The sequence below is a fragment of the Callorhinus ursinus genome, unplaced genomic scaffold (genome assembly GCF_003265705.2).
Source record: "Callorhinus ursinus isolate GAN/ISIS: 27379988/994484 unplaced genomic scaffold, GSC_fseal_2.0 scaffold5, whole genome shotgun sequence".
Classification (NCBI taxonomy): domain Eukaryota; kingdom Metazoa; phylum Chordata; class Mammalia; order Carnivora; family Otariidae; genus Callorhinus; species Callorhinus ursinus.
The window spans coordinates 40,936,944-40,958,843 of NW_027397067.1; the positions used below are offsets into that span (position 1 = coordinate 40,936,944).

The 21,900-nt window shown below is 36.4% G+C and overlaps 1 protein-coding gene and 1 long non-coding RNA gene across 4 annotated transcripts in view; one reads left to right on the forward strand and one right to left on the reverse strand.

Annotated features, from left to right (window-relative positions):
- The first annotated feature begins 5,726 nt into the window (after nucleotides 1-5,726).
- Nucleotides 5,727-21,900, forward strand: part of TMEM67 (transmembrane protein 67) — a 50,212-nt gene continuing 34,038 nt past the window's right edge. Inside the window, exons 1-6 of one of the 2 annotated variants that reach the window (XM_025870833.1) lie at nucleotides 5,727-5,961; nucleotides 7,601-7,689; nucleotides 9,772-9,865; nucleotides 16,913-17,012; nucleotides 18,522-18,591; nucleotides 18,688-18,762. In XM_025870833.1, the coding sequence (XP_025726618.1) occupies nucleotides 5,736-5,961; nucleotides 7,601-7,689; nucleotides 9,772-9,865; nucleotides 16,913-17,012; nucleotides 18,522-18,591; nucleotides 18,688-18,762 (654 nt within the window). In that variant the 5' untranslated portion in view covers nucleotides 5,727-5,735. Of the gene's footprint in view, nucleotides 5,962-7,600; nucleotides 7,690-9,771; nucleotides 9,866-16,912; nucleotides 17,013-18,521; nucleotides 18,592-18,687; nucleotides 18,763-21,900 lie in introns of those variants that run through there. The other variant, XM_073892965.1, reaches the window with a different exon arrangement.
- Nucleotides 18,642-21,900, reverse strand: part of LOC112823228 (uncharacterized) — a 51,702-nt gene continuing 48,443 nt past the window's right edge. The window contains exons 4-5 of one of the 2 annotated variants that reach the window (XR_012378261.1): nucleotides 20,504-20,590; nucleotides 18,642-18,828 (exon numbers count right to left, since the gene is read on the reverse strand). This is a non-coding gene — a long non-coding RNA (uncharacterized lncRNA). The remainder of the gene's footprint in view (nucleotides 18,829-20,503; nucleotides 20,591-21,900) is intronic. The other variant, XR_003207966.2, reaches the window with a different exon arrangement.

Here is a 21,900-nt window from a genome sequence, read left to right on the forward strand (position 1 = left end):
AAACACAAAAGAATCAAAATGGCAGATTTTTCAACAGCAATGTTAGAAACCAAAAGAAAAAGAAGCAGTGCCTCCAAAATTCTGAGGGGATATTTCCAAACTAGAACTTCATACCCAAGTAAACTATTAAGTAACTGTGAGGGAAGAATAAAGATATTTGCAGATATGCAGGTCTCAAAATTTACATCTTATGCATCTTTTTCCAGGAAGCTGATGAAGTAGTTATCCAAGAAGGAAGTAAACCAAGAAAGAAGAGAATATTCAATACACTTAACTTGAGATCTCTCTTGAACATCACTCCACTTTCCCCTTCCAGTTTAATAGACTGCATAGTCTTTTCATTTTTAGTTTATGTCCTTTAGAGGTCACATAACATAGTGCTTAAGAACATAGATGCCTGAGGGGCACCTGGGTGGCTCCTCAGTCAGTTAAGCATCTGCCTTTGGTTCAGGTCATAATTTCAGAGTCCTAGGATGGAGACCGTGTCGGGCTCGCTGCTCAGCGGGGAGTTATTAGCTTTTCCTTCTCCCTCTGCCACAATCCTCCACCATCCGTGCATGTGTGCATGAAAGCACATGCTCTCTCTCAAGTAAATGAATAAAATCTTAAAAAAAAAAAATAGATGCCTGAGGCAACTGAAGCAAAAATAAACAAGTTGGGCTACATCAAACTAAAAGCTTCTGCACAGTAAAGGAAACCATCAACAAAATGAAAAGGCAAACTACCGGATAGGAGAAAATTCATACAAATCATGTATCTGTTAAAGGATTAATATCCAAAATATATAAACTATTACAGCAATGAAACAATCTGATTAAAAAATGGGCAGAATGTCTGGATAGACATTTTTCCAAAGAAAACATACAAATGGTCAACAGGTACATGAAAAGGTACTCAACATTACTCATCATCAGGGAAATGCAAATCAAAAACCACAGTGAAGGGGCACCTGGGTGGCTCAGTTGGTTAGGTGTCTGCCTTCGGCTGGGGTCATGATCTCGGGGTCCTTGGATTGAGCCCCGCATCAGGCTCCCTGCTCAGTGGGGCTCTGCTTCTCTCTCCCTCTGCCTGCCCCTCCCCTGCTTGTGCTCTCTCTGTCAAACAAATGGATAAAATCTTCAAAATATGAAATATTACCTCACACCTGTTAGACTGGTTATTATCAAAAAGAAAAGGTTTGGTAAGGATGTGGAAAAAAAGAAACCTCTGTGTGCTGTTGGTGAGAATTTAAGTTGGTACAGCCATCATGGAACCCTCTATGGAGGTTCCTCTAAAAATTAAAGAGAACTATTACATGATCCAGCAATTCTACTTCTGGGTATTTATCTGAAGAAGATGAAAACACTAGCTCAAAAAGATATATGCACCCTCACACTTACTGTAACATTAATTTTAGTAACCATGATATGGAAACATTGGAAACAACCTAAGTGTCCATTGATAGATGAATAAAGAAAATGTGATTATACACACACATATGTATAGGAATATTATTCAGTCATAAAAAAACAATACAATTTTGCCATTTGCAACAACATGGATGGACCTTGAGGCATTATGCTAAGTGAAATAGTCTGACGGAGAAACAAATACCATATGATCTCACTCATGTGGAATCTATTAAAAAAAATGACAAAAAAGCCCCAAACATAGATACAGAGAACAGATTGGTGGTTTTCAGAGGTGGAGGGTAGAGAGTGGGTGAAATGGGTGAAGAGAGTCAAGAAGTATAAACTTCCAGCTATAGAATAAAGTCACAGGGATGTAATATACAGCATGGTGACTATAGTTAATAATACTGATCGCATATTTGAAAGTTGCTAAGAGTAGATCTTAAAAGTTCTCATTACAAGAAAAAAATTTTGTGACTATATGGTGATGGATGTTAACTAGACTTACTGTTATGATCATTTCTCAACATATACAAATACTGAATCATGTACACCTGAAACTAATATAATGTTATATGTCAATTATACCTAAACGAAAAAAAATAATTGATAATGCCTAACACTGAAAAATTAAGGTGTAAAAGAGGTCATTGCAGTAATTCATATGTGAGAAGGTAGCATTTTAGGGTGATAGTGATGTAGAGTTAAGAAAAGTAAAAGAATTCAAGGGATATTTGGGCAATTAATTCAAGAGATATTTAGAAGATAAAAAAAATCAAGAAGTCTAGATTGAAATGGGAAGATGAAGGAAAGCATCAAAAGTGACTTTTAGATTTTTGGTCTGTATTACAGGTGGGATGATGTTGTCATTAACTGAGATATAAAACACTAGAAGAAGACAAGGTTGGAGGTGGGGGAGTGATGGAGTTCATGGGTTGTTTTTGGACACCTTGAATTAAAGATGCTTAATTCCACCCAAATGGAGTTTTCAAGCAAGAAGTGGAAATTCTGTTCAGGGCTCAGAAAAGATACTTCGCTTGGATATATATATATATAAATATTTGAGTCATCTGCAAACAGTGGTCAGTGATGTCAAGAACATGGTTGACATCATCCACAGGGAAACCAAAGTATGAGAAGAGAAAAAGTCTAGGACTGAGCCCTCAGGGATTCTCCATATAATAGATAAAGGAAGCTGAGCCAACAAAGGGCAAAGAGCAGGAATAACAAGGAAGTTTATTCTAGGAATAACCTGGAGAAAAACTGGGAGAGTGTTCCATCATGGAAGCCAAGTTCAGTGTTGAACATATTGAATGTGATGCAGCAGTTCTAGTAGGAACTAGACTAATACCAAGAGTGTGAAAATGGGAAAAGAGAGCAGGGCTTATGACACAAAGTGCCCTGACTGTGAGATCTTGACTTCACTAATTCCCGTTTCTAACCACCACTTCCATTTCCGCACTTCGCATTTTTTTATCACGTTCTTTGTAATATTTTAATTCGTTAGTCCCCCTCATGGGCTTATTTGCTTTTCCTTTTTCTTTATTCATGCCCAGGAAAGCACAGCCAGGGATTCAAGGGCAGCAGTAGAGAATCAGGGTCAAAAGTGTGGGCTCTGGTATCAAATTACCAGTTAGAACCATGATCTGAGCATGACCTTAGGAAGTCATACATTGCTTTCTAAGTCTTGGTTTTCTCATCTGTAAAGTAGAAGTGATTATAATGGTCCCAATTTTGTTAAATGGGATATTGTGGTGCCTAACACATGAAAACAAGCAATTAATATCAATTATTTAAATTATTATATGGTCCCAACTCCCACAAACAGATAATTCCTATAACTTTATTTTTTTAAGATTTTATTCATTTATTTGAGAGAGAGAGAGAACGAGCGGGGGGGGGAGGAAGGGCAGAGGGAAAGGGAGAAGCGACTCCCCGCCATGCAGGGAGCCCGCCATGGGACTTGGTCCCAGAACCCTGGGATCATGACCCAAGCCAAAGACAGACACTCAACCAACTGAGCTACTCAGGCACCCCAATTCCTATAACTTTAATTTCTACCTTTAAATTTTTTCTGTATTCAGTGAGAAGCTTTTATCCTTCCCCAGACATTTCCTATCTTCCTATAATGTCACAATCCACCTAGCCACCCAAGTCAGAAACTGAGTGATCCTTATTTTTGTTTCTTCTCTTTTGTTTCTTTGTCCAAGTCATAACATTCTCATGATTCTTCCTCCTAAACAGCTCTTCCATTCATCCTCTCCTGTCTCTCCCTTCTTCTATTGCCCAAATTTTGTTAATGTAGGTAAGGCAGGGTGCAGTACCTATCTCATTCTAGATGTTCAATAAGCATTTGCTATCCTCTTTGGAAGCATCCTCTCATGGTTTTTGGTACGCTTCTTCATAAGCTGACAGTAAACCACGTGCTCTTAGTCTCATCCACTTCTATGGATAATTTTCTCACATTTTAGCTGGGTGATACTGGGTATGTCTTTAAGCCTGATAAATGTACTGTCTATTCATAAGGTTGTTAAAAAGATTGAAATAATGCATGTAAGAAGTTTAGCATAATACATGACACAGAGAAATCGTTTGCTTTCATTTTTTAAAAGAAACAGTGGAAATATCTCTGGTTCAGCTCATTTTGTTCTTCCTGTATTAAATCTGAATGTTGATATCTGGTGTAAGGGACGCACACTGCAAATTAGAGGGGAAAGGCAAGAAAACTGCAACAATGACTATCTGACATCACTGAATGAAGACCAGTGACCACCTATCTCTATACTTCTCATGTTTGTTTTTAACCATTGTAAACTGGCTTAAACAACCTGATCTATTTACTTGCAGCAAAAATATCCCTAATGATACAGTCCCAATTTATGCTTAACAGTTTTAGCTAACATTCTTTCTGCTATCCTTGTAAGCAGTTTATATAGATGAACCCACAGTATCTCCAGTTATGGCAAACCTAACTGTATTTTGAATCCTTTCACTACAACTAAGCTCTTTATTTAGCTCTTTGGAGCAGTTTTGCCAGGTCTAGTGCCCAAAGGTCTTAGACAACCATAGTTCCACTGTCTGTGGTATACAATGGCTGTATCATCTCGTTAACTAAAGGCAATAGGTTTGTCCTACATGTAGAATGCCAAAATTTTTCTCTATTCCACAAAGAAGCCACTTAATAAAATGAAAAGATAATAGGTTGTGGAGTTGACCAGATGGAGATAAATTCTAGTTCCAGTACTTCCTAAAATGTAACTTTCTTGATCCTCAATTTCTTCTTCTTCTTCTTCTTTTTTTGTTAAAGGATACAAAAAGGGATAATATTCCCTCAAAGGGTTATTATGAAGAATTAAGATTAATGCTGCCAAGAACTTAGTATAGTGCACAGTGTGGGACACAAGGAAAACCATCATGAATGGGAGCTCTTTTGTTGCTTTAATTACACAGTAGGCAATGAGTAAATATTATTTCCCCAATTCCTTCCACAGAGCATGTAACAGTATGTACTTAATTAAAGAGGACTAGAATTAAAAATCACCCATACAAAGCTTTCGCAGTTAATCTCAACTATTCTGACCATACCCTTTCTGAGTCTCCATTAACATTTGTATAGTCACGTGTGTTTTGTGGGTTTTTTTTTTAAATCTTACTCAGTTAAGTCATTTTCACTACCAACCAGACACTCCAACAATGCATAATTACTCAAAAACACTTTTTAGAATTCATCTTTAAGGAAGAGTTTTCAGAACATATTTCTCCTGTGTCCTGTATCATAGATACTAGTGACTGAGTGAATGCTGGTCTCTTGGGGAAGGCCACGTGAGAAATACAAGGCCTGATGGTTGTTAACGGTTAAAGTAATCTAACTTAACTTAGATGCATTTTCCACAAGCATTAAGAATTGTGTGTGTGTGTATTTTCCTTAATAGTGCCAAATCATTTTTATTACAAAATTTTTTTTCTGAGAAAGCCAAAGTTGTTTCAAGCTACTACTGATGAATAAGGTGGCTAAAAATTATGCTGGGTGATTGTATTGGGAAAGTGGTATTCTATTTACCGACCTCCTAAACTCATATCATATCCCGGTTAATGGGTCGCTGTCTCAGAGTTTGAAACACATTTTAAATAGCCAGTTGCGCCCGCCAGCCTACAGGCCTAGCCTGCCGCTCTGTCCCATCCTTTCCCAGACCAGCCAGCTTCCCGCGGCTTTGCTCACCTAGCAACCAGGCAGCGACTGCAGACACTTCCGGAACCCCAGGCGGAGTTGTCCAATCGGTTCTGCAGATGCGCCGCAGCGGCTGATGGGGCGCTGGAGACTGCGCGGCCGCCGGCGTCTGCACCATGGTGACGGGTGGCGGTGGGGCCAGGCTGGCCATGGCGGCTTGGTCTGTCTTGTCCTCGGCGGCCGTGAATGTATTCCTCCTGGTGGTCCTCCCTCGAGTCTCACACGCCCAGACCTTCTCCTTTCCATTCCTGCAGCCAGAGTCGTGCGGCCACAACCAGTACTTCGATATCTCCGCGCTGTCCTGTGTCCCGTGCGGAGCCAACCAGAGGCGGGATGCCCGAGGTGAGACCGTTCAGGGTGGGCCCTAGCCACAGTTCTAACACTCCAGCCTTGTTGCTGCTTAGTCCCCGGCGTCTCTGAAACACCTTTTCATCTGCGGGAAGAAATGCTTCAGGAACGTTAACCGCCAACGCCTGAGAGATGGGTTTCCTTGGAGGATTGCAGCTTGCACACAAATGAGGTTGGGGAACCCAGAGTAAGCTACCCCGTGAGCCAGCGCCAATAATGAATTTCGCCGCGCCAGTCCCCCACTTCTCATCAGAGGGGTCTTTCGGGAGGCACCTGGAAAGTCGCCTACCAAAGACAGAAAAGAAATAGAGAAGTAACGAAGTATAGAGGAATAGGTCATAGGACGGGTTGGGGAGGGAATGCAAATGAGCGCTTATAAACTTTGTTAGCTCTTTATCTTGCTTTTCAATCCCAGAAACCTAGAGCTAGAAGGGACCTTAACCAGGATCAGGTCCAGTCTTCTTATTTTACAGATAAGGAAATGGAAGCCCAGTTGATTTGTAATATTTTCTTTGTCACCTAAATTGTGGATTGGAAGAACTGGTGTCTCTTTGCTCTGTTTCTACCGGTGTATTTCCACTATATCGTGTGTCCTTAATATAGATTTCCTTAGGACTTATCCCTTTTATTATTGACTATTACTAATTGTCCTTGAAGTCTCTTTAGATTAAGCTTATTTCTTTTTTCTTGAAACTTCCATCATTTGGCCCTAGTTCTCCTCCCTGAAACTGCTCAGAACAAGACTTTTTCCATATTCTAAAGTGTAGGATGTTTTCAATCTTGATTTGGCCACCCATGATGTTAACTTTCTGCTGTCTTCAAATTTGATATATCCTCATTTAAGTCATCACATAAGACTGGTCAGGCTCCCCAGGTGAGGAAATATGAATGAGAAAACATTTAGTGTAGACTCTAAAAGTGTACATGAGAAAGACTCTTAAAGTGTAAGGTGTTAGCTTCATACTTATGAACCCAAATATTGTATGCATTCTACGACGTAGATTCCTATGGGATCTGTTTCCACTTGATGTCTCCTTAGAGAATGTTGTCCTTACCTATCCAACAAGTTGAATAATGGTTATCTTATAAAGTCTACTGTCTGTCCAGAGGAAAAAGAGTGATTTATTTGAATCAAGGTAACTTTGCTAATAAGGTTTTGTTTTGGCAAAGTAAATTTGAAATAATTGAATATATGTGTATGTTTGAATGAAATAGAACTGTAAAATTTCCCATAGCAGTTAATAGATAGTTTGATTATTGAAATTAAAGTTCAGTGCTTTAATAGTTCAGTTATGCTTGCAGTTAAAGTGGTAGCAAACACAAAACCTACTGTGTACCATACATATTCTAAGACCTTCCCATATAATAACTAATTTAATACTCATGCCAGCCCTATGAGGTAAGTACTGTTATTGTCCCCATTTTGCCAAAGTGGAACCCTAGGCACAGAGTTCAGTAACTTGCTCAAGGTCACACAGCTAAATAGAATTAAGATTAGAACCCACATAGTACGTTTCCGGATTTGCTCTTAACAGCTATACTGCTTTTCAAGACCTTAAGAATATTGAAAGTTTCCCTATCTTGGAATTTTATTTTTATTTACCAAGGTCAAAATTGACTCTTTTCTTTTTAGGAACTTCATGTATGTGTCTACCAGGATTTCAGATGCTCTCTAATAATGGAGGACCTGATTTTATTTGTAAAAAGTGCCCAGAAAACATGGTATCAAGTATTTACTTTAAAATAATTTTACTGTAAAAGGTAGTAAATTGAATGTCTTTATTTATTTTAAATATTTTATTTATTCATTTTAGAGAGAGCGTGAGTCAGGGGATGGGCAGAGGAAGAGGGAGAGAGAATCCTTGAGCAGACTCCCTGCTAAGTGTGGGGCCCCACGCAGGGCTCAATCCCAGGACCCTGAGATCATGACCTGCACTAAAATCAAGAGCCAGCCACTTAACCAACTGAGCCACCCAGGCGCCCCTTAAATGTTTTTATTTTTTAAACTATGTTTTAATGCTGTACTCTAATATGTTCCCAAACTTTAAAATTATTAAATTAATTTTGTTTTTACTAGAGTAAATTTTGGGCGATCAGTGAAATTTCATGCAAACTTGGAAAAAACTAATGTAATTGCTTTAGTTTTTAAACTTTGAAATTTAAAAAAACCTGTGAAATTTGTGTCTTTATATTTTCTCATAGAATAACTCAGTGTTTTTTTTTTTTTTAAATAGATGAATGATACATATAAAGAGCAAGTTGGGATGTGTGTATATTTTGACTGGTACAGATTGAGTTCTGTGTCAACAGTCTTATAACAATTCACGTTCATAATGATACCTAAGGTGTGATTAGTTCATGAAATGCCAATTGCATCATTAAATAGGTTAAATAATATCTGTGCTGTTTTGTTAGTCATTATATCATAATTTTTAGAAAATTAGTAAATTAGTTATTATATATAATGATTCCTAATTAATAGAAATACATTTTCCAGTCATTTTCAATCATTAGGAGTCTTTGGGGCGCCTGGGTGGCTCACTCAGTTAAGGTCTGCCTTCGGCTCAGGTCATGACACCATGGTCCTGGAGTCAGCGGGAAGCCTGCTTCTCCCTCTGTCTGCCTCTCCCCCTGCTTGTGCTTGCTCTCTCACTCTGTGTCAAATAAATACAATCTTTTAAAAAAAATAATTAGGAGTCTTTGTGAGGTAGTTCTTTTATAGTAATGTTTCTTCTCATTATCTGGATAAAAAAATTGAATCTGGCAATTTAATAGTTTAAATTACTATTAAATTAATTACTATTAAGTTAATAGTTTAATTTACCAGTTGTCCTAATTTATGGCTAATTTGGTTTAACTTATAAGTTTGATTATCACTTTAATACTTATTTTATATTTTTGGAAATAGTGACCATTGCTGAATTAGCAATGATAAAAAGCTGCTAATATGAAATGGCTGTAAAGCAAATTTATTTTGCAATGAAATTGCAAAATAATCATAATTTTTAAATAGTCCTCTATAATGTACTGCCAAACACAGGAGCATTTCTTGGTATATCCAGTCTTTTCAACCAAAATTAACAATGATTTCTTATTGTTTTGTTATTACTATTCTCTGTTCATTTTGGTTGCATCCATATTTGTTTTCGCCCCAGGTTTAGGAAAAACCATATAATAAAATAAGCCCAATTTTGAATGATGTCATATTTTGTCAAAAACCTTTATTAATACAAACAATGGATAGAAATTTAATTTATTTTTTTATAATTTAACTTTATAACTTAAATTATAACTTTATAATTTAACTTTAATTTAACTTTAACAACTTTGTTTACATATTATTCATATACCATAAAATTCACCCATTTTGAATCATAGTTTCATTTTTAAAAGCTAATGTATTTGGATTATAAAAATTAGAATATGTTAGAACAGGTAAAACCAAACTATTAATTGGCTATGTGTTGATTAAATACTGTTGAATTTTGTTGTGTTTTATCTTTGTAAATGGAAAAACTGAATGTCAGTATTACTTTGAGAGTAAGAACTCATTTGAACTGAAAATCATGAAGAAGAACTGTTGCCTAGAGTTAACAGTTAACAGTAGTCAGTACATAGTGATAATGTGTAACTTAATTTTGGAATGTAAGCACTGTTTGGCTATGCAGGAAATTTTTATGTGTCTCATATGTGCATGATTTATTTGAATATTGACTACAAATTGTATACTATTGTGGCTTTTTGGATTTACATCACCAGTTAAGAAGGAGAAATTTTATTTTGTTTTGTTTTATTTTAATTTAGAAAGGTGTTACTGAAGATGGCTGGAATTGCATTTCTTGCCCTGGTGGTTTAACTGCAGAAGGAAAATGCCACTGTCCCACTGGCCATATTTTAGGTAAGCAGTAAATTCTTTATGAAAAAGTAGTAATGAATCTTCACTTATGCTGTTCTTGATAAGGACATTAATTGAAATAGCTAGGTGAACAGTATTTTTTTTTGTCCAAAATTTATTGATGTTTAAGACAATAGCAGGCAATGGGAAGAGAATAAAAAGCCCTACCTAATAAAATTCTCGGCTGGGTGACTCAGTCAGTTAAGTGTCTGCTTTCGGCTCAGGTCATGTTCCTGGGGGTCCAGGGATCAAGTCCCACATCGGGCTCCTTGCTCAGTGGGGACCTGCTTCTCTCTCAGCCTGCCACTCCCCCCTGCTTGTGCTCTCTCTCTCTGACAAATAAATAAATAAAATCTTTTAAAAAATATAAAAAATTAAAAAATATTCTTTATAATGTATGATTAGATTGATACTTCCTTAAAATAACATGATGAAGTATATATGTTTCAACTCAAAAGCCAAAATGATGCTTAATAGGGAGAAATGATAAGCATTCCTATTAATGTCAGGACCCAGAGAAAGATGTAAATTGTGTACTTAGGTAAGTGAAATAAATAGGTGGTAGAATAATTAAAAAGGAGGTAAAAATCATCAAAAATTAATTTTTAATGATTTGATTATATGTTTAGAAAACCCAGGGGAATTACTAAAAATTATAAACAATAAAGGTTTTGGATACAAAATTATTTTCCAAAAATAAGTGTCCTTCTTCTATCTAAACAACAGTTCTTTAGAATGAATGAAGGAAGAAAAGATCTCATCTACAATAGCAACAAAAAGAAAAAAATGCTGAGGCATAAACTTTAGAAGAAATGTATAAGATAAATCAACTGAAGAAAACTTAGATGCTCCCGCAGGATACAAACATAGGCTTTAATAAGTGAAATACATACTATGTTCTTGGAGGGGAAAAATTAAATATTATAAAGATGTCAGCTCTCCCAATACCATTCTATACATTTAATGGAACCCTAATAAATTCTACTAGGATACTGTTTGTCTATTTTAGAGACTACACAACTAATTCTAAAGTTTATCTGGAAAAAATGTGAAAAACCAAGAAAATTATGAAAAAGGAGAGAGGAAACAACCCTATCAGGTATTATGCACATTTTATAGCCTCTGGAATAACATGTATGGCTGCCATATAGATTACACATACTGATGGATGGAACTTGTAGAGAATCAAAATAGATCCAATCAATCAGAATGTGATATGTGATAAAAGTGGCATTTCATGTCAGTGGAGAAAAGACTGATTAGTAGATGGTGTTGGGGAAACTTGGAAAATACTAAGTTGGGTTTCTAACGTATTTCTTAAAGAAAAATAAATTTCAGGTCAATCAAATAAATACTAAATATGATTCTATAAAAGATCACAAAAAAAATAGGAAAAAATTTTTTAGTCTTGGGATGGAATAGGCCTAAGTATGAGGAGAAACCCAGAACCTACAGCAGGAAACATTGGTAAAATTGACTGAATACAAATTCTAAAATATCACGTAAAAAAAATCATAAACAATACTAGGAAAAAAACCTAGAAACTAGAGAAAAATTTATAATGCATACAATCAACAGGTCTAAGTTCTGCAATATATATAAAACTTCTATAAATAAATAAGAGCAAGAGGAAAAGCTGAATTTAAAAAATGGCCAAAAATCATGAATAAAACTTCACAAAGAAAAAAATGTTAAACATGAAAAACAAGTTCAACCTTACTCAGTGTAAGAATAATATTAATTAAAATTTTATTTTTATTTTTTTATTTTTATTTTTTAAAGATTTTATTTACTTGACAGAGAGAGAGACAGCGAGAGCAGGAACACAAGGAGGGAGTGTGGGAGAGGGAGAAGCAGGCTTCCTGGCAAGCAGAGAGCCTGATGCGGGGCTCGATCCTAGGACCCTGGGATCATGACCTGAGCCGAAGGCATACGCTTAATGACTGAGCCACCCAGGCACCGCTAAAATTTTATTTTTAAAATAAATTTTATTTTTAAACCTACCAGATTTTATTATCAACCTTTTTTTTTTTAAGATTTTATTTATTTATTTGACACAGAGAGAAAGTACGAGAGAGCACAAGTAGGGGAAGCGGCAGAGGGAGAGGGAGAAGCAGCTACCCTGCTGAGCGGGGAGCCTGACTCAGGGCTCGATCCCAGGACCCGGGATCATGACCTGAGCTGAAGGTAGAAGCTTAACTGACTGAGCCACCCAGGTGCCCCTATTATCAACCTTTTGAACTTAGATAATGTGTTTGCAAGGATACAGGGAAGTAGTTATTCATATATTACTGGGGAATTATAAATTGGTGCAGTCTCTACGGAGAGCAACTTGACATCTGTATTTATCAAATGCAGATCATCACCCAGGTAGCCCTTATCTAGGAATTTCCTGTTCTAGTGCAGGGAAATATATGTCTCAAGAAGTATATGCATGGCTTCTTATTGCAACATTAGTCCTAAGACAAAATATCGTACACAATGTCAAAGTCTGTTAAGAGGTATTAGTCAAATAAACTGTTGTACATCCATGCAGGGGTGTAGGATGCAGACAAACATTGATTATTATATAGAAAAATAATGTAGTTCTCTAAGTATTGCTATAGAAACAAATCCAAGATACATTAAATAAAAAAACTAGCTATAGAAAAGTTTATATTTATTCACCCACAAATATTTATTTGAGTACCTGCTGTTTATTGGTACTATTTTCTGTATTTGGTGAAATACCATTTATGCTTTCTAAAAATTATAAATTCATATGCTTATGCACAGCCTATTTCTGTAAGAATTTACAAGGAACTAACAGTATCACCTCCAGGGTGGAGAACTGGGTATCTGGGGGAAAAAGGTGGGAAAGAGACTTCATTTTTAAATTCTTCTGTGCCTTTTATTTTTATATTCTATTTATATATTATTTATTCAAAAATTAATTTTTAAAAGGAATGAAAATCCCTGCCATCAATTTATTTAAAATCTAGTTAGAAGGCAGGATATGCATATGGAAAAGTGATTTGCAGAGCAAAATAGCAACAAAATATTTTCATAGGGGCACATATATTAAATCATGAAATGAGCATTCTAGACAATAAATATAAGGAAGAACTCACTTCAGCCAGGGTTGTTTGGGAAAGTTGGCATGAGGAGGCAGTGTAATAGTGGGACCTTGAAGGATTAATGGAATTTCAAAAGGTAGCAAGAAGGAGAACATTCCAGGCAGAAGGAAGAGTGTGAGCAAGAGTATTGTTATGAACATATTGTTATAAATACAAACATATTGTTACAAATAAAAACATCTAGATTGAATATAAAGGCATTATGGGAATAACAGTTTGCTGAGGGTTTTTTTTTTTTGATTTTATTTATTTACTTGACAGAGAGACAGTGAGAGAGGAAACACAAGCAGGGCGAGTGGGAGAGGGAGAAGCAGGCTCCCTGCCGAGTAGAGAGCCTCATGCGGGACTTGATCCCAGGACCCTGGGACCATGACCTGAGCTGAAGGCAGACGCTTAACGACTGAGCCACCCAGGCGCCCCCAGTTTGCTGAGTTTAAAGGTGCATTGGTCCAGATTGTGGAAGGCCTTGAATGGTAGGGTGTTCTGTAGGCATAGGGGTTTTGTTGAGCTCCTACTGTGTGCTGGCCATTGTCCAGGGGCATGAAGGGTAAAGGAGTGAAAAGACAGTGAACGGGAATGCAGCCCCTGCCCTCATGAAGTTGACATTTAGAGTGGGGACCAGAAATAGAGCTGTGAGGAGGCTGTGGTGGTACTGTAGACAGGCAGCGACAAGGGCCTAAACCAGAGTTAGAACACGTTATACTCAAAGGAGTAGATGCCAGAAACGTTAAAAGGATGTAATAGACTTAGATGAATGAAGGAATATGGGGATGAGGAAAAAGGAAGTCAAAAATGCCTTTGGGCTTTCTGAGTGGGGCTGAAGGTGATGATGTTCATAGATTTCAAATGCTGTGGGAAAGTCAGTATGGGCTGAGTTCTGAAATGACTTTTTTTTTTTTTTTAAGATTTTATTTATTTGACAGAGACACAGCAAGAGAGGGAACACAAGCAGGGAGAGTGGGAGAGGGAGAGGGAGAAGCAGGCTTCCCGCCGAGCAGGGAACCTGATGCGGGGCTTGATCCCAGGACCCTGGGATCATGACCTGAGCCGAAGGCAGATGCTTAACCATCTGAGCCACCCAGGTGCCCCCTGAAATGACTTTTGACAATCAGAGGTCACTGGTGCAGAAGTTGCAGTTTTAATGAGTTGCTGAGAATGGAGGCTAGATGGCATGGGGGCCAGACAGTGGCTCTGACACCTAGTGACCCCTTATAGTTGGGTGACTGCTGTGAAAACAGTATTTCACTATTTTAGAGGCTATATTACATACTTAAAATTTTCCATGGTGTGAGCTCCTTAGAGCCATCTTGAACTTTTGCTGTCAATTTGTTCTGTGGATTTGCAAGAGGGGCTGAGGGGAGTGGAAGAATAGACAGAAAGAGGGTACTTCTTACTTCTTACACTTCTTTTGACTCTTCCCATTTCTGACATAAGAAGAAAATGCTCAGATATTCAGGTAAATAATTTTTTAAAAATAATGCTGTAAGTACATATCATTAAAAATATCAAATAATTCATGAGGCTATAAAATGAGAAATGAAAGTCCACACTTCCCACCTTTTCCATTTCCCAGAAGTTACCCTAAGGTAAGTAATTATTTTTTTCTCTCTCCTTTCCAAGATTTTTAATGTATTGCAGATATTTGGAGTGTTTATTTGCAGTATATTTTGGAGAGAGCACCATAAGAACACATGTAGATTTACCGCTTAAAAAGGCGTGTATTTTTCAACTTTAAAATTTTACTTTTTAAAATGAAAGTAATGTGTGTATATGGCTAGAAATTTAGATAGTATAGAAAAATATAAAAGCTAAGTGCTTTCCCTTCTGCCTTCACTCTCATTCCTAGTCCTCTAATGTAGTCACTATTAAGTTTCTTTCATGAGTACTAAAAGAATACTTTTAGTACTTATATGTCTCTATACATTCTTGAAAATATTTGTATGTTGTCATATTTATTCATAAATATTTGTTGACAAAATTAAATGTTGAAATAAATTTTTAAAACTTCATTTAACAGATGGGCAGTTAAGCTAAAAGGCAGTAGCTAGCCCCAATTCAGTACCAGCAGATTGTTGTCATTATGTAAGAACATGGGTTCCATGAAATCAGACTTTCCTATTTTTTAAAAGATGCTAAAAATATACAATTTTTATGTGAAACCTTCCAATTTTAAGTTTTTCAAATAAAAAAATGTTTATTTAGAGCACTACCTGCCAGGTGCTGGGATATAGCAGTGAATCAAACTTAGGTTCTAGTGGCAAGAGGAAGACAATGAGCAAATGAATAGTATATGCCAGGTGGTGGTAAGTGCTATGAAGACAAATAAGGCAGGGCAAGGAAGAGAGAGCAAGTGTTATTTTACATGGATGATCATGGAAGACCTCTTTGGAAAGGTGACATCTGAGCAAAGATTTGAAGGAAGTGAGGGACAAAGCCATGTAGATGACTAGGGGACTCATGCTAGGCAGAGGGAATAGCAAGTATGAAGATCCTGAGATGGGAAAGAATTGGGCATGTTCAAGGAGCAGCAAATACACTAATGTGGCTGAAGCAAGCAAGGGTCTGGAAAGAAGCAGATGGGTCTGGAAAGTTGGGGAGATTGTGTGCAGATCATGTAAGGTCTTTTAGGCTGTAATAGTGACCTTAGAAATGACCCCAAATGAAATGGAAGGCCATTGGAAGGTTTTCAGGGGATTGAAATGATCACACTTGATTTTGAAAAGTCTCACTCTAGCTTCTGCCTGGAGAATAGAACCAGGGCTCCAATTAGGAAGCTGTGGTTAAAAGTCCAGGTGATAGATGATGGCTGTTGGCCCGGGGTAGAGTTGTGAAGGTAGAGAGAATAATTCAGTTTCTGGATATATTTTGAAAAAAGAGCTAACAAGGTTTGCAGATTTATTTTTTAATTTTAATTTTATTGTTTTTAATGTGCAATGTGAAAAGAAATGAGGAGACTCTAAGGACTGGGGCCTGAGTAAATGAATGGTCCAATGGAGTTTCCATTTACTGAGATGGGGATGACTGTAGGAGAAACAAGTCATTCACCTTTACTTTGGTTAAAATCCTTTTTACCACCTTGTAAAAACTTAAAACGTTATGGATAAACATTATTGATAACTTTATGATTGGGACTAATGGTCCTTTACCCATTTTTCCAGTGCTGGTTCTCTGTTAATTCTCTTAGCCCCAAAGTAATTGTTATCATTTTGATGCGTGTGCACGTACATGTTTGCATGTCTGTTTCCTTCTAGAACCTTTTTTTTCCTGTTTTAAAATATACATTATAGCCACAGGAAATATAACTGGTATTTTTATATAAATATTTCATACCAAAAATACTGTTCTACAGCATACTTTTTTCAGTTACCAGTATGATCTATTAGATTACCTCATTCTTTTTAATCTCCTTTATAGTATTTCATAGGTTGAATATACCATCATTTTTCTATTATAAATATTAAGATTTTCTAACAAGTAATGCTTCAATAAATATCCTTATATACATGTACAAGTGTTTCTGTAGGTTAGGTATCTAAAAATGAAATTGTAATGTTGAAGGGTATGTGAATTTAAAATTTTAGTAGGTGCTACCAAAAACCCTGTAAGTTGTAGAAACATGTCAGCTGTCTATGAAATTGTTTCTGCATACCCACTGTAACAGGAACATACAGGTAAGAAGTAAAAAAGCAAAAAAACAAAACAACAACTTGAAAAAATACTAATTTATTATTATGATTTGGAAAATTAGTTTTTTTATGTGGGAGTGAGGAAGTCTTCACTTTTCTATACCTTGTTTTGGTGGTGTTTGACATGCCTCTTCTGCAAATCAGGTATTTTGAGAATTATTAGAATAATAATTATGACTGGGCTTTACAAAATATATAGAAGCTTATATGCTGACTTTGAGTTACAATTTTGTTTCTAAATCGTTTAGTGGAAAGAGCTGTTAATGGAACATTGTTGTCTCAAGCAACTTGTAAGCTCTGTGATGAAAATGAAAACTCTTTTACGGTAGCAAATGCTTTAGGAAACAGGTAAGCCGTGTGCTGGGTGCTGACTTTTTAAATATCATTTTACATTTATATGGACTCTGTACCTTTTGAAAATACTTGCTATGATATCACTTTTCATCACAGTAACCCAAAGAAGGATAGAAGTAGACATTAACATAAAGAAGCTGAAGCCCAGAGAATGAGACTGATTAGAGGTCAAAGCTTGTCTCATTCTCTTATCAGTTGTTTGACCTTGGCAAGCATAGTCAGTCAGTCTTCTTGTCTTTAGAATGGAGATATACCACCCACTTCATAGGCTTTTTTCACAGCTCAGAAATGGATATGCAAATTCTTAGCATAGTGCTCTAGAGTAAATGCTCAGTAAAAGGTAGCTGTTTTTGTTTGTTATTATGTAATTTGTACATAATCTATAATATATATAGCATATAAATATTAACTTCTATTCATAGCATACTTACTATGTGCCAGGAACTGTGCTTTATAATAAAGTTATATAAAAAACATTCATAAGTAAATGATAATTATAGTAACCCAAGAACCCTGATGTATAGCCCTATTCTCTGTCACTTCCTGTTTCCCCTTCATGTGTGCATACATGCACACCACATACACACACGCGCACACACACACACACACCCCTGCCTCTCTCTAATTCAAACGGAGTATCCCTATTTCAACTTCTTCAGATTTTTTTTTGAGGGCTACATGGTGACTTCCCTCTAAGCACAGTTGTCTCTTCATTTCCCAAGTTTAAAATAGAAAATACTTGAATAGCTTCTCCTGGGGGTACTTAGTATTGGATCACTACTTCTCTTAAGCTGATGTGGGTTGTAGTGTCCAAATATTGACTACTGGGCTGGTCCTCAAGCCTCCCTTTCCAGTACTGCCTCGAGCCTAGTTCTGTGCCATGCCCCATCCCCTACCTGTTCTATCTTACAAGTAATGAATACAACAAACTCTTCAGTGTCCCCACTACTCTGGTGGATGCTCTTCCTCCCTGTATATCATACATTAATGAAAAATGTATTTTCCTAAAATAAATAAGGATAATGAATAGACTTTATAAGTGTTTGTTGTAGGTTTGATGAAGGGATAGATACACATATCTTTTTCAGCATATGTTTCCTTTTTGCTTTGTGACAGACAAAATAAAGTAGATTTAATATAACTACATATGAAAACAGATTGGGTTTAATTTATATGAGTTTTTTGGGCTCTTAATTGAGTGACTTAATCATCTCTGCTATTCAATATTATTTATGCTACACTCTCCATGTAGTTTCAAAAGAATGCTCTCCTATTATTGGTTAATTTTATTTATTTATTTATTTATACCTTGCTTTGTAATAGAAGGAGTGGTATAAAACTAATCAAATCAGTGTTAATATTTTTAATTTGTTTACTTTACTACAAGTAATTACTTAGCTGAATGAATCTATTATAATTCAGCATTTAGGAAGACAAATGTTTGATGAAATTAGGTCTAGCATAATTCATTGACATTTAAAAATTTTTTTGTTATGTTGACAGATGTATCCGATGTGAACCAACATTCATCAATACCAGCAGGTCCTGTACATGTTCAGCACCAAACATTTTAGTAAGGCTAATCAAATTAATAAAGTATATATTTTAAAATTAAGTTGCTCATACCTTTCCATAAACTGTTTATTTTTTATTTTTTTTATTTATGAAGACAGGGGGATTATGTTTCAGCAGCACAGGGAATTTTCCTTCACGTGTAATTTCATCTGCCCGTTACGGAGATCTTGTGAGTATGTTTCAGTTTTTTTGTTCCATTCTTGTTGCATTACTTCCTTTGCTCATTAGTCCGGGACTAAAATGAGAAACAGTTCTGTGTAAGTCATTTTAAAACAGAAATTATCAATCTGAGAAACATTAACAACTCAACATTATTATTTATAAGTAGAGTTACTCTCTTCTCTACCTTGGCTCATCCTTTTTCAGTGATCTCCGAATGTTTAAACTGAAAAGTTCTTTTATAGATCCTATAAAGAAGCAGTGTTGTGTGTTAAGAACACCAGAGACTCTTGACTTGAACCCTGGATTTGCCAGTCATTAATTATATATCCCTGGACTTACTTAATATTTTTAAACTTCAATTTTATTGTCTGTACATTGGGCATAGTAATAATACTTACCTCATAAATGCCCGTACATGGTAATCACTGGAGAAACAAGGGTTATTCGTACCTGGCCAGGTTCCTTATTTTGTAGTTGAGAGCATGGAGGCCTAGGGTTAGAGCCTTTGCAACAGATGCTGGTCTGACAATGTCTGCTATGTAAAATGGTAAGAAAGTGGATGAATTGGAACTGAAGAGATCATGAGTCCAAGGGAGTAGGAGCTAGATGACTGACTAGAAGTTGGTTAATGAGCATTGAAAATACCCAGTATGCCAACAGAGCTTGGGGTGGACAGGCTAGGATCTGGTTGCTCATATCATCCTTAGATCAGTGGGAGTGATTAGGAGGAATTGGAGGACAACCATTATTCTTGGCGAATAAAGCAAAAATTCCTCTTCTCCAGTATTGTCTTATTGGTGTGATAGGCAAGTACCAAATGTTTGCAAAACAACAAAATAAATACTAAGATAGGGATATAGATATGGAGCTCTGAGATCACCCCAAAATTAGTTCCTTAGCAATAAGATGGATATCTTCTGGAGTGTTCTTCCCCAGTCTCAGGTTATAGTGACCTTCTGTATATCATTGTCAAACTTGCAGGCCTTTATTTTTATTTTTTCTTCTTTTTTCCTTTTTAAAATAATTCTGCCAAAAGTACCAATAAATTTTTTTTTCCTCTTTGGTGTCAGATTAGTCATATAGAGCTCCCATCTCTTTCAGTCTCTGATCTGGAACAGGTCCTTAGTCTTCTCATGACTTTCGTGAACTCAACAGCTTTGAAGGTTATAGGCCTTACAGTCTATAGGATGACCCTTGACTGGGTGCATCCAGTTTTTCCTCATAATCAGGACATGCTTGGCAGGAAACCACAAAAAAGATGTCTTGCTTTTCTCAGTGCATTGTACCATAACAGAAAGCATGCAACATTCATATGTCCAACACTGGTGATGTTAACTTTGATCACCTGCTATGAAGTCACCATGTGTGCTATAAGGGTGCCATTTTTCCCTTTGTAATTGATTAGTATTTTGTGAGGAGAATTTTCAAGATTATGCTTCGTCTTCACCAAACATTAACAATAAGTAACAATAAGCTTTAGTCTCCATCGGTGATGCTTGCCTTTATCAACCACTACTATGAGGTTGCCAAATGTTTACATCGTTCTTTCTACATTTATTAATTAACCTTCTACTGTAAGGAAGAATTTCCCCTTCTTCCCATTTATGTATTTGTTTATTAATGTCAGTATAGATTAGTGGGTTCCTATTTTATTCAGTTGGTTATAATCCAATAGATGCATTATTTGTTTTGATGTTCAAATTGTCCTAGATTTAGCCATTGAAGCCCCTTCAAGATGGCTCCTATACCTTTTTGATATGTCTCCATCATTTGTTGAGGATTTCTTTCCTTTCTGGCACAAGGAGATTTCCAGGTTCATCTTGTACTTTTCCTACCTCATTCCGGGAATCAGCCATTTCTCTAAGAATTTGTGGAGGATAATATTTAGAAACCAAGATTACCACACTTAGTATACCCTTTTAGGAGACATAGCTAGAATATATATACACACACACACTTACATACATATACATATCTATAACTATTTCCTTATTTTGTATATATATATATTGAAGTAAATGAGTTCATACTGATGCTTTCAATTCTAAAGCAGTTCCTCAGTGTTCCTTCTAACCTTTCCTTTTGACAGATTTTCAGTACCTTCTCCAGTAGTGAGAAATCTGGGTCTCATCCTCACTTAACTCGTTTGCTCAGTATAACAGTCTTTGAACCGTGCTGCTCCCTTCCATACCACCTCCACATCCTCCCTTCTTCACACCACTGTGCAGTAGATCCATTGCAGACTTCTCTGTTAAGGAAAGGTGGGCAGAGAAAGGCAATTCCGTTCTTAATCTGATTCAATTAATGCACTTCATTTAAACATATCAGTCTTCGACACTGATGCTTTCCTAAGGACAAGTTTAGAAACCTTGATTTTAAGTCATTTTATAACGAGTGTTGAGACAGGTTCTGTGTAGTTGTATGAGACATGAAAACAAATGTAGTTAAGATTGTGTGACTATCTTGGCCCAGTCCTCTGTCTGACAGGTATAAGAACTCAGTTTTAGCAATGTACCTGGAGGTCAGTCAGGGCTAAGGGACCAGTTCAAAAAAATTAAACCCGCAAGAGACTAGATGGATTGATAAATCAGAATTCATGTTTATTACTTTATGTTGACACTGTAATTGGCAGCTAAACTAAACTACTTGTATTAACTTGAAAATTTACACTTTTCCTAATTGGAAAACATGACATATCAAATGTTTTCTTGAACAATACAGAATTGGAACATAATTAATTTTGTATAATTTTTTGAGAGGCATTTATACTTGCCAATCAGTAAAGAATTTCTGTATACATGAGTTAGTGTCTTCCCATTAACTTTCCCCAAAGATAGTAATAGTGATCTAGCATCTTGATTTTATGTTTTTCTCAACTTTTATTTATTTATTTATGTATTTATGTATTTATTTATTTATTTATTTGACAGAGAGAGACAGCAAGAGCAGGAACACAAGCAGGGGAGTGGAAGAGGGAGAAGCAGGCTTTCCACCGAGCAGGGAGCCTGTTGCGGGGCTCAATCCCAGGACCCTGGAGTCATGACCTGAGCCGAAGGCAGACGCTTAATGACTGAGCCACCCAGGCATCCCCTCAACTTTTATTTTGAAAATTTCAAAATTAGGAGCACCTCAGTGGCTCAGTCGG